This window comes from Folsomia candida, unplaced genomic scaffold (genome assembly GCF_002217175.1).
Source record: "Folsomia candida strain VU population unplaced genomic scaffold, ASM221717v1 Fcan01_Sc004, whole genome shotgun sequence".
NCBI classification, from domain to species: Eukaryota; Metazoa; Arthropoda; class Collembola; order Entomobryomorpha; family Isotomidae; genus Folsomia; species Folsomia candida.
In genome coordinates, this window is record NW_019091196.1 from 7,386,973 (window position 1) to 7,402,306 (window position 15,334).

The 15,334-nt window shown below is 40.8% G+C and overlaps 4 protein-coding genes and 2 long non-coding RNA genes across 7 annotated transcripts; 3 read left to right on the forward strand and 3 right to left on the reverse strand.

Moving 5' to 3' along the window:
- The first annotated feature begins 198 nt into the window (after nt 1–198).
- Nucleotides 199–1,775, forward strand: LOC110849213. Its single transcript, XM_022096589.2, has 5 exons — nt 199–584; nt 650–674; nt 741–922; nt 992–1,270; nt 1,331–1,775. The coding sequence occupies exons 1-5, from the start codon at nt 506–508 to the stop codon at nt 1,669–1,671; spliced, it is 906 nt and encodes a 301-aa protein (XP_021952281.1). The 5' UTR covers nt 199–505; the 3' UTR covers nt 1,672–1,775.
- Nucleotides 1,776–2,211: 436 nt separating this feature from the next.
- Nucleotides 2,212–3,979, reverse strand: LOC118435380. The gene is made up of 6 exons (XM_035851380.1): nt 3,945–3,979; nt 3,190–3,326; nt 2,943–3,121; nt 2,500–2,883; nt 2,376–2,435; nt 2,212–2,300 (listed from the first exon to the last, which is right to left on the reverse strand). Exons 1-6 carry the CDS (start codon nt 3,977–3,979, stop codon nt 2,280–2,282), a joined length of 816 nt encoding a protein of 271 aa, XP_035707273.1. The 3' UTR covers nt 2,212–2,279.
- On the forward strand, nt 3,476–6,365 carry LOC110849032 (uncharacterized AAA domain-containing protein C31G5.19). Its single transcript, XM_022096407.2, has 5 exons — nt 3,476–4,188; nt 4,254–4,589; nt 4,654–4,775; nt 4,887–5,098; nt 5,172–6,365. The coding sequence occupies exons 1-5, from the start codon at nt 4,004–4,006 to the stop codon at nt 6,363–6,365; spliced, it is 2,049 nt and encodes a 682-aa protein (XP_021952099.1). The 5' UTR covers nt 3,476–4,003.
- A 4,336-nt stretch (nt 6,366–10,701) lies between these two features.
- On the forward strand, nt 10,702–12,846 carry LOC118435345. The gene is made up of 5 exons (XM_035851308.1): nt 10,702–11,359; nt 11,431–11,570; nt 11,665–11,810; nt 11,871–12,316; nt 12,401–12,846. The coding sequence occupies exons 1-5, from the start codon at nt 11,237–11,239 to the stop codon at nt 12,623–12,625; spliced, it is 1,080 nt and encodes a 359-aa protein (XP_035707201.1). The 5' UTR covers nt 10,702–11,236; the 3' UTR covers nt 12,626–12,846.
- On the reverse strand, nt 12,691–13,157 carry LOC110849285. The gene is made up of 2 exons (XR_002547791.2): nt 13,024–13,157; nt 12,691–12,952 (listed from the first exon to the last, which is right to left on the reverse strand). It is a non-coding gene; the product is annotated as an uncharacterized LOC110849285 (long non-coding RNA).
- Nucleotides 13,158–13,529: 372 nt separating this feature from the next.
- Nucleotides 13,530–14,341, reverse strand: LOC110848951. Of its 2 annotated transcripts, none has more exons than XR_002547777.1 (4): nt 14,323–14,341; nt 14,029–14,111; nt 13,839–13,952; nt 13,530–13,747 (listed from the first exon to the last, which is right to left on the reverse strand). It is a non-coding gene; the product is annotated as an uncharacterized LOC110848951 (long non-coding RNA). The 2 variants fall into 2 exon arrangements; XR_004834760.1 differs by lacking the exon at nt 14,323–14,341 and adding an exon at nt 14,211–14,229.
- Nucleotides 14,342–15,334: the final 993 nt, after the last annotated feature.

Here is a 15,334-nt window from a genome sequence, read left to right on the forward strand (position 1 = left end):
GTGTAAAAACTAACTACAAAAGCGACAGCTTTTCCAACAGAATTTCTCATTGATTGCCATAATAATTCATTTCATATTTACGACACAAAAAGAATAATGTTCAACTGTTCGTTTCACTTTTTTCAGGTTTGTTACATTACAGAACAATTTTATGCACATATCTGTAGATTTATCATTTGCTATTCCAAATTGGACGGTGGTTCATTAGTTGTCATTTTGTTGTGACTGACGAAGCATTAAGGCAAGGAATTGACATGAATATTTGGTGTCGTCGAGTGCATGTAAAGTGCACTTGATCGGAGACTGTTCAAACAAATCTATAATATTCAGTGAAACTTTCTCTTTTTATCACATTTTGCGGATTAGCTTTAATCATTCGGGTCATCGATTGAGAAAATGGTAATGATTCATTTAATTGAGAAACCTTGGACTCATCAGTGTCGATCGGTTTATGGCAAGATTTAGAATAAGAATTAAGAAAGTGCATTTGTGGTAAAACGGAAAAATGTCCAAATTGTTCAGTTCTCTACTGTTAAGAGTATTTTTAGTGACATCGTTATCTTACGCGTATCTCAACATTGAACGTAAGTCAAAACTGTTCATATTGCCTCTTATAGGTTAATTATTTACGGGATGTTTCCAATTGCAGAATATTGTCGGGCATTTGATGACAGGTAGTAATTTCAAGAAATATGCATACGCTTTCAGATTACTAATCTGATTTTTCTAAACTTTTACAGCTTTCGACCCATGATATGCATCTTAAAGAATTCTAACAACTCAACAAATACTGTTGATACGTACCCCCAAGATACTGTGGCGCCAGATTATGCGATACTGATCCCAGAAAAAATTAAGGCGAAATTCCGCCCAAAATTGAGGCCAAGACCAAAACCTAGACCCCGACCAAGACCACGTCCAAGTAGGCGTCCAAACAATAGCTTTCGATATGGGAATACATACCTCACAAAAATTGTGTAACTATTTCTAGATTTCCATCGTCCACCACCAATCTACATCCCGTCAAAACCCGACTATGGGGACGGGTGGGATAGTGACTCAGATGAAGATTGTTCCTGCGACACGAACTGTTATCCAGTCATAGCTAATCAAAACCCAAACGTTACCGGGGTCAGTTATCGGTGTCGATCTTGCGGGAGCATGTGTTGGGTGAGGTCACTTGCGTCGACAAATTGCAGCTGCGCCGTGCCAAGCGGAAATGCGACCTGCACCTGTGTCGCGAATTGTGCATCGTTTCGTGACGGTTTAGGTAGTTAATAATTTCATTAAAATTGTGGTTTCTTAATATTATAATCCGATTACTGAATAGGTTTCGCCGACTTAAGAAACACGGCATCTGAAGAAATTGACGATGTTGGGGTCGCCGACGACATAAAGTTCCCAAATTTTCGTAAGCCACGAATGAGTTGGGGATGGACCCCTACGTACGACTATGACGAGTCAAATTCGGACTCTGGGGAAGACATCAACTGCATTTTTACAATATCAAATCTCACCGACACGCGGATTGGGTTGGAACAGAGACCGTTTAATTGTGCCTGCTGTAAAAGTACGGAAGCTCAAAGGACATCAGACCCAGATTTTGTTTGCATATGTCAAAGAGTGTCCGTTACAGAGAGGCAAAAATCCGGAACGATTTCAAAAGTATGACAATATAAATGCTCACCTAGTAATTTATTCACGACACGAAATATACTCGATTTCATTGGACAATTATAAAGCTATTAAGAATAAAATTTAAAAATGCGAGCGTACCCGGGTTGGGAAGGTTCTTTATTTTCAGTCATTTCCTAGCACTTGGCATCGGTAAGGTTAGGGACGCGTTGACATACCCACAGCCCCAGGGAGGATCCCAACCCATTACCTGGCGTCGTGGGTATGTCAACAACTTAGGTGTCAGGTTAGGCTGAATCTTCTTATTTCCTTATCATATAAAGTCATTTCTTTCAGTTTTTCGTGCATGAATGAAATATAAAATTGTATCTCTAAGTTTTCGGCATATTTTAAATCATGGCCTAATTATAGCTGCATTTGTATGATGATTATTCCGTTTTTTTAGAATAGTTGTGTTTGGAATTCTCATTGTACGAACTAATCTTATATATGTAATAAAGGGTTGAAATTCCCTAAATTTATTTGAATCGAAAAAAAAAAAATTTAAAAATTTAATTACAAAGTATAGAAATATTTTTAGCAACTGTTTCATCCGATAATTTACATGAGGGATCGTTTTTATAGGTTAATCGATTACTAATTGCTTAATTGAACAAAGCAGAGTTCTGCAAGAAAAATGGACAACTGTAAAATGACAATTTTTACAAAATGTAGATGCATCATTTTAAAAATTCAATTACCAGAAAAAAAGGGGCTCCTAACAAGACACATTTTATTCTGAGATCCGCTTTGTATGGAAACTAGGAAAAAATAATTTACACGCATGCAAAACTGAAAAACTAGGCGCATTTCTATAAATTTTACCTGAACTCCATAACAGTCGTTGACAATGCTTGGGTCGCATATCAGAGAGTCCACCGTCCCCCAATGACGCCCAACCCTCCCGACGCAAGTCCGCCTATCCAAGAGGAAAATACTGCCTTCGAAATCTCGCTCCTTATGAATTCTCTGCAGCCTTTCTGCCGATATTTTCCATTTGCATCCACAACACCCCACGTTGTCGTCATACTGCTCGCCCACGATGTACAAGATCTTCGCCGAACTGTCATTAGACAAGGACTTATTTCTCCCCCGTTTCACCTTGGTCCCCTGTTTGACAAAGAAAACTGGGAAGATGTCACGCTGGTCGTGATGTATACATGACTCGACCCCACCCCAAAGTTGGTCAGCTTGAAAAATGCTGTATTTCTGGGAATATGTAATTTAGGCAATTATGAAAATGAGTACAAAATAGTTGGATATCGTACCTCGCCAATCTTTCCAACGACTCGAATCAACTCGACCCCCTTAAAGTCCAAGATGGAGATGGTGAAGACGGACTGGTCTTTTTTCTTGAGCAAGTCTTTCGGTGTTCGTTCAATTCCTTGGAAGACACGGTGACCTTGTGAGTTTAGGATGTCGAAAAACCTGGCAAATCCGTTGTTACCTGTTGAAAAATCCTGTTAAATTCAATATTTGTAAATAAGTAAGTACATTCGAATTTGGTATTTTTACCATCTAGACTTTTCTCAACGTGCTTCCGTACAAAGATGTGACCACTGTGTGCAAGTTCTTCTTCGAGAGGGAAGGAATACTGATTTCTGCACTGGGATCTATCGCTAGGAGGGAAGGAGAACCAATTTCGATGCTTTCTACGTCAAAATTCATTGTGCTTATCAAAATCAGAGTGCGACAATATTATAAATAATTTACATGGCTTTTGCAGACTTTAAGGTGTGTTAATGCATCATGTATGTATGTATCTATGCGAGATTACACGAACACTTAAAATTATGCTTGCATATAGAATCTAAAGTCTTTATAACTTTATGCATGTTAATTTTTTCCGAAAATTTATTTTACTATTCTATAGATAAACCTAATAACAAACAATTAAATATATAGTTCGGTAATTTTATTTAAAATCTGGCTTCACTAAGATTTTATTTTTGTAAATAAGTACATAACGCAGTTTACAGAACAGAACACTACCAGTTTTCCAAAATTTTGACCAATGATTGAATGACCATACAATATGTACATTGAATGTACATATGTACTTACTTATGTTCTACATCGGTTTTGTTTATGCATCATGCAAGTTATCATCGCGGTGTCATCCTCATCATTATTTTATCTAAACGGGTCAGACTCAGACAACTTCCGTTTTCGTTGGCGTGTCAACGTCTGCCAAAGTTTTGAAAGTGTCTGGTTTTGAAAGTAAAGTATAAATCACCTCAGAAAAATTTAATAAAATCAAGACTTGAAACCTCACCTCACCACAGAGTACTCTTAAATTGACCATCCAGACTAAAACTTTGAGTAGGATATGGATTCCGAGACTGAGGACAACGTTGTCACTGATGGCGAGGATCAGGTTGCCACCTCGCTCCCAACAACGACCCCACTGGTCGCGGTTCCATTGATGGCAATGGTAAACATGCCATCATTGTATTCGCAATGTGATATGGGGGATCTGCAAAATTTGTATCCGTTCTCTTCTGAAGTTGACATGTAAGTTGTGACGAAAAATGTCATGCAAAATAAATTATATGCTAACTTTTTCCTTTTTCTATCAGACCGGAAGAGATAGAACTACCTGTCGAAGAGGTAAATGGTCTCTCGCTGATGTCTGATGATGATTTCGCAAATCGAGGAATAAACAACATTGCTCGTGGGAGGAAAGGAAATCCAAAAGTTGGGGCCGACAGGAAGAACCACTTTAGTCCTGGTGGTGCGGGTGGAAATGACGGTGGAGGGGGTGACCCCGATGTTAATAATCTGACGCTGGAATCCGTCGGGGGACTGGATGATCATATCGCGTTCATCCGACAATCCGTCATGTATCCCTTGAAGCATCAAGAGGCCATGCAGGAGTGGGGTGTTGAGCCACCAAAGGGCATCATGTTTCACGGGTATATACGCAAATCCATATTTACGTAGATCTTGATGATGACTTACTAATTTCTGTATGCACAGCTCCCCAGGCACGGGAAAGACGCTGCTCGCAAAAGCAATTGGCAATGAGATTTCCAAATTGACAGGAAAGCAGGTCACGTTTTATTATCACAAAGGCAGCGAATCCTTCTCCAAATATGTTGGTAAGTTAGCCAAATTGACTACAAAAATAGTCACGTACCGCGACGACCCTCCTCAGGAGGTATTAATTTCCCCATTAATTAATATTAATTATTTGACTTGATTGACTTCAGGTGAGTCTGAAGCCAATTTACGCCGACTTTTCGCCAAGGCCGTGGCTACAAAACCTTCCATCATATTTTTCGACGAGATTGACGGTCTCTGTCCAAATCGGGAACGTAGTGCGAACATTTGTCATGCTTATGTCGGCGTAGTGACGGCCATGTTGGGCTTAATTGATTCTGTGAAGAGGGGTGACGTTCTTATCATTGGGGCTACGAATCGAGTAAGTATTTCCCTCCTTGAACAAAGCCATCTCGTAATTTTTACGAAACCGTACATATTTAACATATTTAAAGCTTGCTGATGTTGACCCTGCCATTCGTCGTCCTGGTCGGTTCGACAAAGTGCTGTTCTTCCCTCTCCCGGACGAAGCTGGACGCAAGAACATCATCACCATCCACACCTCGCAATGGTTATCGGACAAGCCAACTGGCGAATTTTTGACCGTTCTCGCCAAAAAAACGGTAGGATTCACAGGAGCAGATTTAAAGAAACTGTGCACCGACACTGTGCAAAATGCCTTCACTCGAAACGGTGACGGAAAGACGATCCACGTCACGGAGGACGATTGGGCGACTGCCTTTTCACAAATGAATAAGTCCAGCACAGCCGTCTTTGGATCGTCGGTCTACGTTGCTGACCACGTCCCACCACTTCTCCTCCCCCTCTTCTCGGCAGAAATGGCTACCCTGCTCCCCAAATTGGACCTCTTCCTACCCGACGGTCAGCTCGCCAAGACTCCCGGAGCAGGGAAACTGCTGAATGGACCGAGCTCGTTCCTCGTATGGGACTCGATCCTCGTCGATGATCGGTACCAGTTGGGTCTCCTCATGCAAAATGTTCTGACTCACCCACGACTGAGCAAGTACTCCACGTACATTCTTGACGTCCCCACCCTCGCCAAGCTCCAAGCGTCCAGACGAAACGTCACAATAACAAAATTGGTTGGCGATCTGATCGGCCAGATTGAACAGAGTGAAAGTCCCTGTGTTCTCTACATTCCTCAAATAAACAAATTGTACCAAACACTTTTCGCAGTGATTAACCAAAGAAAAGGAAAGGAGGAAAACCACCAAATTCCCGTGTTCATCTCCCAGTTGAAGAGCATTCGTGGGAATAAGTTAATCCTGGCCACGTGGGAGGGTCAGATGACCAACGTCTTTCCACAAGTAAAGTCCCTCTTCAACCTTGAGCATGGGATTTACAAGCTTCAGAAAACTGGAGATGCGGAACGAAGAGCATTTTTCAAGCAATTGGCTCCTTTCTCGGGAAAAAATGAGGGACCCACAGAAAATAAGAGGAAGAAGAAGGGCAACAATCAGAATGGATCAGAAGCGTTCAACCGGCTGCTGGAGGAGATTGTGGAAAAAACTGGGGGAGATCCGATGCGATGGGTCGTGAATCTCTTTGTGAACTTGAGCAATAGAATTGACAAGAAAGAGGACAAGAATTTGATAACAGATTTGCGAAATTATTTGGACCGATTATGAGGCTGAGGTCAAAGCTTGAATAAGTATCTTACGTAAAACTAACATGATCAAATTTGTAATAAATTCGGAATAAATTGGTAATAATATCGAAAAATTCTTAATAATTATCTGCATTGAATTCATAATTACTAGTAGTTTATATACAGCCAGGGTGCATAAACATTTTTGTTGTCCGTGGTTTCTCCTAAGGGGGTGGTGCAAGGATGAATATTTTTTTCAAAAAAATCGAAAAATCAAAAGTTGGGGAATTGCATGCAATTTTGCCATGAATTTGGTTGTTAGCCTAATTTTACAAATTATAATATTCTGTACCAACGACCTTATCCGACCTATATGACCCCTACTGGTCAGCCACTTGACCGATCTTAGCAATCTCCGAGCTTATTCTTCATTTTTGGAGATGAAGGCCAGGATTAAATGTATTTATTTCATTTTTGAAAGTGGTTGACAACCAAATTTTTCCTATTTTAATTCATATTGTTACGATTAGTTTTACGACAGTTATCGCAAGAGACGAACAGACGGACATAACGGGTACATGCATAAGCCCTGATTCGGGCTAAAAACCTAAATTTAGTTAAAATTTTCACCAATGCATAATATGTATGCACGTGCATAATACACATTGTATATTTGACAAAAAACAGGCGTAAAGTGCATTAGTAAAATGCATTTGGTACAATAAAATTCTGCAAAATGGTCGGTTTGACCGATAACAGCGAGCTTGACTCGGGCTGCACACTGGAGATTTCAAGTTCAAACTTCGAAATAGTACCCTCGAGATTTTTAGCTTAAAAAATCAAGCTAAAAATTACGATGATTTCATCTTTAAGAATTAAGTCTCTGTGTCTTCCCATTCAAAAGTTATTAAACGTCAAAGAGTTGTTTTTTTCGACCATCGAGAAGAAACAACTATTTTTAGTTGTTTCTTCTGAAAATTTAATTTTTCAAAAAAAAAAATAAAACGCCCAAAAATATAGAGAATGAAATGATGACACCAACTTCCACCACTGCTGCCAATCTCTCCACCCATGATGACCAACATTGCCCGATATCCACATGCCCAGGAGCTAGCAACACAGACCAATGGATACTATGCGACCACTGCCAGAAATGGTATCACACAGCATGTGTCGCCGTGGTCATCATACCGGAGGAGGAATGGCTTTGTCCAACTTGCGTCATATCCGTCACATCTTCACAATCTCAAGTCACTCCATCATCCCTCAACACAACGACTACCACCAAGAAAAAGCACATAATCGCCACAACACAATATTGGCTGAAATCCAACCTCGTTGAAGATCCTCTCGGCCTAATTCCAAAATCCGAAATAGTCGCACGTTACGCCCATCATATTCAAACATCGGGAGAAGGAAGAGTTGTCGATGCCACCGTGGGAAAGTATATTCTTCAACTCTTCCCCAGCACAAAATTTTCTCGTCCCCCGACTCGAGGCGCAGCCAACGCATACATTGGAATCAGATGGAAGGATCAACCACCACTACTCCCACATGCTCCAAGAAATTGGGGTGCTGAGTTATCGCAACTGAAGAATACAGTACCCACGCTGAGAAGAGTCCCAAAAGGTGCAAGGATGGAAGTAGCTAAAGCCCTTGCAAAAATACTAGAGGAAGTGACCACCACAAACTCGGAGGAATCATGGTTCAAACTTTTCTCGTTTCCATACGCAGTCGTCCCTGTTCCCACCAAATCTGACAAAGTTAAAAATTTAACAACATGGGTGAAATCAAGAGTTCTGCAGTGGTCAATAACCCAAATTGTAACACCCTCGAGACCACGACCACAATTCGCCAAACCCTCACGTCCTCAAGAAACTATTGCAAAGAAGGTGGAAGCAAAATTGGCAGACGGCGATGTACGGGGTGCAATTCGTTTATTGACCTCTGATGACACAATTGCCCCAAATAATCAAGAAACCTTGGATGCCCTCATCACTAAGCATCCCCCACATCCAGAGCCAACTTATTTCCCGAACGCACCGGACAAGGCAGAAGTTTTGGCCCCTGTTGATCCCAAAGAAGTCCTCATCGCAATCTCTAGTTTCGCTCCAGGATCGGCAGGAGGACTTGACTCTCTTCGCCCTCAGATTTTGAAGGACCTCGTCATCTCAGAGAATGGAGAACCTGCGACCAATTTACTAAACGCGATGCTAAAATTTTTAGATCTTGTTCTCAGGGGAGACGTGCCAAAATCTATTTGCCCAATCTTCTTCGGGGCTTCCATGACCGCACTTAGAAAGAAAACTGGGGGCATTCGTCCTGTCGCTGTCGGCAATACATGGCGTCGTCTCATCTCGAAAATTGCCGTCGCCCGTATGTCATCTACTCTGGTCGAGATTTTCTCCCCTCATCAACTAGGAGTGGGGATTAAAGGAGGCGCTGAAGCTGCAGCCCACGCAGCACGTATTTACTGGAATTACTCACATGATAGCCCCAAGGCTTTTTTAAAATTGGACTTCCGTAATGCTTTCAATGAAATCCGACGAGACACACTTCTCCAAATCATTCGAGAAAAATTCCCAAATTTCTACCGTTTCGTGAGCCAGGCCTACTCCTCCCCCTCGGAAATTTTCTTCGCGGGAACACCCATCTCCTCCCTTTGTGGGGTTCAACAAGGTGATCCACTCGGACCAGCTCTCTACGCTCTCGTGATCCAACCAATTGTGGACTTGATTGACACAGAGCTGAATATGTGGTACTTAGATGACTCAACCATTGCTGATTCGCCGGAGAAAGTCTTAATGGCAATGCAAACCATCACACGTATGGGGACAGAAGTCGGTCTGCACCTTAACACTACAAAATGTGAAGTGGGAATTCTGGGTGTAGTCGACGACCAAACTCGTGACGAAATTTTTGAGCTATTTCGTTCAACAGCTCCGGGGATACAAAAGATCTCTCCTGAAAGTGCTATGCTGTTAGGTGTCCCACTCACCGATGAAGCCATTCCTACAATACTAGGAGCCAAAACCGAGGAAATGGAAAAAATTAGCACGCGGCTACTCAAACCCTCCTCCCACTCAGCCTTTTTCCTTCTCCGTGCCTCCATCTCAACACCTCGTCTAATATACTTTCTCCGCTGTGCACCGACATGGAGAAGATTTGACGCCCTTACTCTTTATGATGCCAAATTAAAAAATGCTATGGAGGGAATCATCAACTGTTCCCTTTCCCCTCAATCCTGGTTACAGTCCTCTCTACCCGTCAACAAAGGTGGTCTTGGGGTCAGACACGCTATAGATGTGGCGATTCCGTGCTTTCTAGCGTCTATCTATAGCTCCCTGCCTCTTGCGGAACGCCTACTTCCACCACATTTACATGGCATCGATACCGCCATCCAAGAAGGAGAGGAACGCTGGAAATCACTTGGTTCATCGCCACTTCCTCCACTCGAGATACGAGGTATCCAGGCAATATGGGAAATACCACAACAGGAAGGTGTAATCAATCACCTCACAACTAATGCGACTACATTAGAAGACAAAGCCCGCTATCACGCCATGTCACAACCCAATGTTGGAGCGTGGCTCAACGCTATCCCCTCTCCTCAACTCGGCACACATCTTCCTAATGAGACGTTTCGCATCGCCGCCGCTCTTCGACTAGGCTGTGACATCTGCCAGCCCCACAAATGTTCTTGTGGTGAACAAGTGTCCACGAAAGGCTATCATGGTCTCAGTTGCAAAAATAGTGCTGGACGTCACTCCCGTCATGCCGCAGCCAACGATGTCATCGCCAGAGCCCTCAGATCTGCAGGAGTCCCTATAATTAAAGAACCAGCCGGGTGTGCCCGTGAAGATGGGAAACGTCCAGATGGTCTCACACTTATTCCATGGGCAAGAGGAAAATCGGTAGTGTGGGACTTCACGTGTTCCGATACATTTGCACCATCGTACCTCCCACAAACTAGTATTCGCCCAGGAGTAGCAGCTGAGAAAGCAGAGGACCGGAAGAAGAAAAGATATGAACAACTTATGGACAGTTTCCTTTTTGTCCCAATAGCCATCGAAACAACAGGGATTTGGGGTAAAGATGGCTTGTCATTTATTAAAGAAATCGGGTCCAGAATCACAAACATCACAGAAGAGAAGAGGGCGACATCCTTTTTATTGCAGAGAATGAGTATCACTGTTCAAAGAGGGAATGTAGCATCCATTTTAGGATCCCTTCCAAAAGGACACAAACTGGAGGAGATATTTATGTTATAAAGAATTTCATTTATATATCTATTGTAGTTATGCTAATATTATGGATTACAATTATGTATTATGATAAACTATTTTTAAAATTAATTATTTTATTTGTAACTCGATCATTTGTCGCAACCGTTAAGGGTAACTAGGCACTAAAAGTCAAGCAATCGTGATACATACCCATATAAAATCAACGTGTAGCATGCACCCAAAAATATGAAATCTGGAAATTGTAAACTTACTAGGAAACTAAATTACCGTGAAATGTTAAATCTATAATTTTCAGATTTATGAAAATCTCTTTTCAACTTTGGCCAAACTGATTCCATACTTTTTGTACCTTTTGTCTCCCACTTGATAACACAATATGGCAACGTCTCTGGAAAAAGTTATCGAGCAGGGCAAAGCCATGGAGGCGAACGAAGCTCGAAAGTCTGGAGAGCCAAGCGAGGCCAGGAAATCTTTCGGTGCTGGTACTTCTGCCGAAGAGAAACAAAAATTCGAAAAAGCAGAACTGAAAGCGGACAAACTACGCGTGAAACTCACCCCGATTGAAGAATATGAAAAGAAACTTGTCTTCCACTTGTGCGTGATAACTTGATGACAGGAAAATAATGTCAATATGAAATGAGTTAATAATGTTGACCCCCTAATTATGTCCAGATCGGACGCACCAGGGCGTGTAGTTACTCGTTTGGAACGTCTCATGGGCTCGGACAAGGTCAGTCTGTTGGATCACGAGTGGATGCGAGAGTTAGAGGAGCAATTGGAAGGAGAGGTCTGCATTTGTTAATTTTTCCATTTTGATATTTAAATTTGAAAAGTAATGTTTCCCCATTTTCATCTCAGGACAAGAAGGAATGGCTTCGAAGGAACAAGAATCGAATGAAAGTAGAGCACATGCGATTTCGAAAACTTGCCATTGACGGATTAATGCCGATTCCACCCACGATGGAAATGCAAGATATCTACAATCACCCGATATACAGGTGGGTCGGGTAGTACCACATTTATGTACACGCGCAGTGATATCTATTGGATTATGCACAGTTTTACATTAATTTAAAAAACTTTACTCACCAGGGTCAACAAAATCATGAAACGGCTCAACAAGTTTGATTATAGTGCGATGCTCAATCCCAAAACGGTGATGCCCCCACTCACCCTCATCGATCCATTTAAAGATGACGAATCTGGCCAGAGTTTCAAATCATTTCCTGGTCATATAAGTAAGTCAGTCAAACTATTAATGAGAAAATTCTAGTGACTCATAATTTGTCCCCATCAAGACCTCGAAGAAACCGCATCTCTCATGTCAGTCGCCAGATCAAAGTCATTTGCTCGCATAAAAAAACCTGCAAAACCTGTGTCGAAACTTACCACCACGCCTGTCGTGAGTACTCAGACGTCAGTATTATCGTTTGCTTCTACCGCCGGGGAGGATGGTGAAACTGATCAAGATCTTGACCGTCCATCGCAACATTCAACTGTCCCAGATAAAGCCTCATCAACCCTGCTTGTTCAGAATGAAGGGGACGAGGAGGAGGAGGAGGGGGAGGGAGACGAGGTAGAAAAAATAATGCGGGAGGTCAGCGCAGTAGAAACAGCGTACACAGAATCGCTATCCAACCTTCAGAAGAAATATTCAATCGACGAAGGGTCCAATCTTGCCATTTGGCAACCCTTTCAATCCCAGTTGTTGGATGTTTTCGACACGATGAATATCGACACGGAGGTTAATTAATAAACTAATAATTAGCTGTAATAATCTGAGGATGCATGTCAGTCAGATTAAAATTAATTGTTTTTATCATTTCAGAACGCTGTGGTCGAATTGTACAAGATGGCAGAAGAGGTTGTAGGTGTGTACAATCGAGAAGTTGTACAAGCTGAGGAAACCATCATCACTTTGAACAAGGTCGTGAATGCGGTCGTAAACAATATGGGGGTTCCGACCCCTATCAAATCAGCGTCTTCAGTCAGTTCAATGCATGACACGGTTCCACGTAATTCCAGCCGTATTTCTACGACCGGAAGTGTCTGATGCATAAATAAACCAATTCAACGAAAGAAATAATAATTAGAGAAAGAATAAAACAAAATATGATCTGCATTTCGACTAAAATTTTGCCAATTTGTATTTCATTTTTTTCTACATCATGCCAATCATTGCAATTTAACAGATTTGACAGATTTGAGCAAGTTATCAGGATGTTCACTTTTTGAGGTAGGTAAGTCCTGGGTAGTAGGCTGTTGCTGGATAAGCCCCATAGGACGCGTATCCGTACCGATAAGCAGGGACACCAACGCTGGAGTAGATGTACTGCGATGATGCTACAGCAATCACTGCGACGAGGACGAGAAGGGCGAACTGTGGTGGAATTAGTACTTATTTAAATATATTTTATTTCATGTAAATGAGGAGGACAATGGAAAACTTACAAGTCGAGACATTTTGAAACTGGTGATGAGAGAGGTTTGAATTGTTCTGCAAACAAATGGCTAGTGTGTCCAGGGGGAGAGCGTCTCCCAGTATTTATACCCAGATCTGGAACAATGGGCAGAACAGATACCGATCGCCAGCTCAATCAAACGCAGTAAATTTTTTGTCTCAATTTTACACATACAACAAAGTAAAACCGAATGTCAGTGTGTCATGAATATTATTACGTTGATGTGAAATTGTATGTATATAAAAATGAGATGCAATAGATGTTTCTAAATGTGCAAATCTTTAATGGGATTCCCGAACTGTCTTGCTATTTTTAAATATTTCAATTATTTTTATGCCGAATCACGACACCGATGAAAAAGCAATTATGGTTTTAATTGCATGCAATAATTCAATATTTAAGGTTAAACTGAGGATGAGCTGGTCCATTTTTTTTTTACTAATTAATATATGCAGTATGTGCGGATATGCGAAAATAAAATTTTCAAAATTCATATATGTGCGAAAGTATCACAATTTTATTAGACTTTGCAACAACGACAAATGTCAAGATTCAGAATCGAATTGAAAGTTGACGATAAGTAATTTTAGACCAATGTTAGAATCCAGTTTTGAAGAGTGGTGGGTGTGGAGATAGGATTTAAATCATATCTACTTTTTAAGAAGATAAGCGCCAGAGTAGGCTGGGTAGTAGCCACCATAAGATGAGACGACCTATAAAGCATAGAATTATATATAGATAAGTCATACTATTAAGATAAGAAGTCAACTAAATTTTAAAATCGCAATTAAAAACTACACTGACCGGTGCGGCGTATCCGTATGAAGCGTAACCTGGGTAGATAACAGCTGGGTCAGGGTCTGGCATTGGGTTGGCGAAAGCCATGCCGATAATGGCGACGAAGGCAAGGAGGACGACCTGAAGAAATTTTGAATACAATTATTATTTCAGTTAAAATGTGGAGATTTGTCGAAATGTGCAATATTTCACTCACCAACTTGTACATCTTGGAGTTGAAGTTTTGGATGATTCTTGGAATTGAAATGATCAAGAGCAGTTGAGACTTGGAATGATTTGCTGGAATAATGAGACGTGATATTTATAGTCGATCAAGACAAGAGCTTGTCCACGTATAGATTTAGTTCGTTGGGTTAAAAAAAGCGTTATTTTTCATACAATTTGCTGGATGAAGTGAATATCTACTTGGAGGCAGTTATGCAATGATGTAATTCTTTAGGCTCTTGGTTTAACATGAGCAGAGTGGCAAAAATTTTATTCAGCACTCTACCTCAGCTTTACATATTTTTTAAGGCTTTTAATCGAGTCGATCAGAAATAGCAAGCCTTAAAAAGCCGGATTTGTATATATTCAAGACAGCCAAACCCCACCCTGCCCCACTGACATACAGCTTGACATGTAAATGCTGATTTAAAACGTGATTGTCTTCTCAAGGTTAATCCCGGACTGATAGAACCTCGTTAAGAATTCCAAGCAGAAGAAGATGCCACCCTGTCTAAAAGTTTCAGCAAAAAATTAGCTGGACGATTTGATGTACTACTCTCTTCTATATGTATTTATATGTAGATGACCATTGCTTGCTGCAAAATGATCCAACTGCAAAGCCAAGGCTACTTTTTGCCACAGTGAGTGCCTTGAAATTTAAAGAGCTTTATTCTGCTGAGGAATCTCATTGTTGCAAATTACTGATTACAAGCGGTGCAAACTATAGCAATTTTAGCTCTTTGTTCTCATCTCATTCGATGGGATCATGATTTACAATTTGGGCTGATGGGCAAAAAAAGTTAAGACATTCTTTTCAAATGCTTTTAACTCTTAAGAACTACCACTACAACCAGCAATCAAATGTAACATATCACGTGAATTATGTAATCTGTCAAGTCATCATCTTGTTAAATGTATATATTTATTTACTACCATATTTTGCATGGGAACTTTGCAAATCATGCAATTAGAGAGACTATTTTTATTTAGGATGAGATTTTAAATGTTGTTTTTGGGAACTCTCGGTTTTACCAAATATAAATGCAGAAGAGTAGAAATGCCATGATAATACTGATAATTATTTATTGCAATTTACAGCATTAATTTTTTCGTAGTGTGTTTTTCTGATTTTCTTATTTTGGTTTTCGTGAGTTGGGCACATTAATTACTTCGTTGCAATTTGCAATCATGTCAGAATTTTAATGATCACAAAATCTACATTTATCTGTGCCAATTGGGCTCATTGTCAGATTAAGTTCGAAAAGAAAAGAAAATAAACGATTTCATTGATGAGAGTT

Excerpts from the sequence above, each read along its gene's own strand:
- LOC110849032 (XM_022096407.2), top strand. The coding sequence starts at position 4,004 with ATGGATTCCGAGACTGAGGACAACGTTGTCACTGATGGCGAGGATCAG. Across the intron at positions 4,189-4,253 it reads TTCTCTTCTGAAGTTGACAT|ACCGGAAGAGATAGAACTAC; the intron begins GTAAGTTGTGAC and ends TTTTTCTATCAG. Across the intron at positions 5,099-5,171 it reads TCATTGGGGCTACGAATCGA|CTTGCTGATGTTGACCCTGC; the intron begins GTAAGTATTTCC and ends ACATATTTAAAG.
- LOC118435380 (XM_035851380.1), bottom strand. The coding sequence starts at position 3,979 with ATGGTCAATTTAAGAGTACTCTGTGGTGAGGTGAG. Across the intron at positions 3,122-3,189 it reads CGTTGAGAAAAGTCTAGATG|GTAACAACGGATTTGCCAGG; the intron begins GTAAAAATACCA and ends ATTTTTCAACAG. Across the intron at positions 2,884-2,942 it reads TCGTTGGAAAGATTGGCGAG|AAATACAGCATTTTTCAAGC; the intron begins GTACGATATCCA and ends ACATATTCCCAG.
- LOC118435345 (XM_035851308.1), top strand. The coding sequence starts at position 11,237 with ATGTCCAGATCGGACGCACCAGGGCGTGTAGTTACTCGTTTGGAACGT. Across the intron at positions 11,360-11,430 it reads AGGAGCAATTGGAAGGAGAG|GACAAGAAGGAATGGCTTCG; the intron begins GTCTGCATTTGT and ends TTTTCATCTCAG. Across the intron at positions 11,811-11,870 it reads ATCATTTCCTGGTCATATAA|ACCTCGAAGAAACCGCATCT; the intron begins GTAAGTCAGTCA and ends GTCCCCATCAAG.
- LOC110849213 (XM_022096589.2), top strand. The coding sequence starts at position 506 with ATGTCCAAATTGTTCAGTTCTCTACTGTTAAGAGTATTTTTAGTGACA. Across the intron at positions 585-649 it reads CGCGTATCTCAACATTGAAC|AATATTGTCGGGCATTTGAT; the intron begins GTAAGTCAAAAC and ends TTCCAATTGCAG. Across the intron at positions 1,271-1,330 it reads ATCGTTTCGTGACGGTTTAG|GTTTCGCCGACTTAAGAAAC; the intron begins GTAGTTAATAAT and ends ATTACTGAATAG.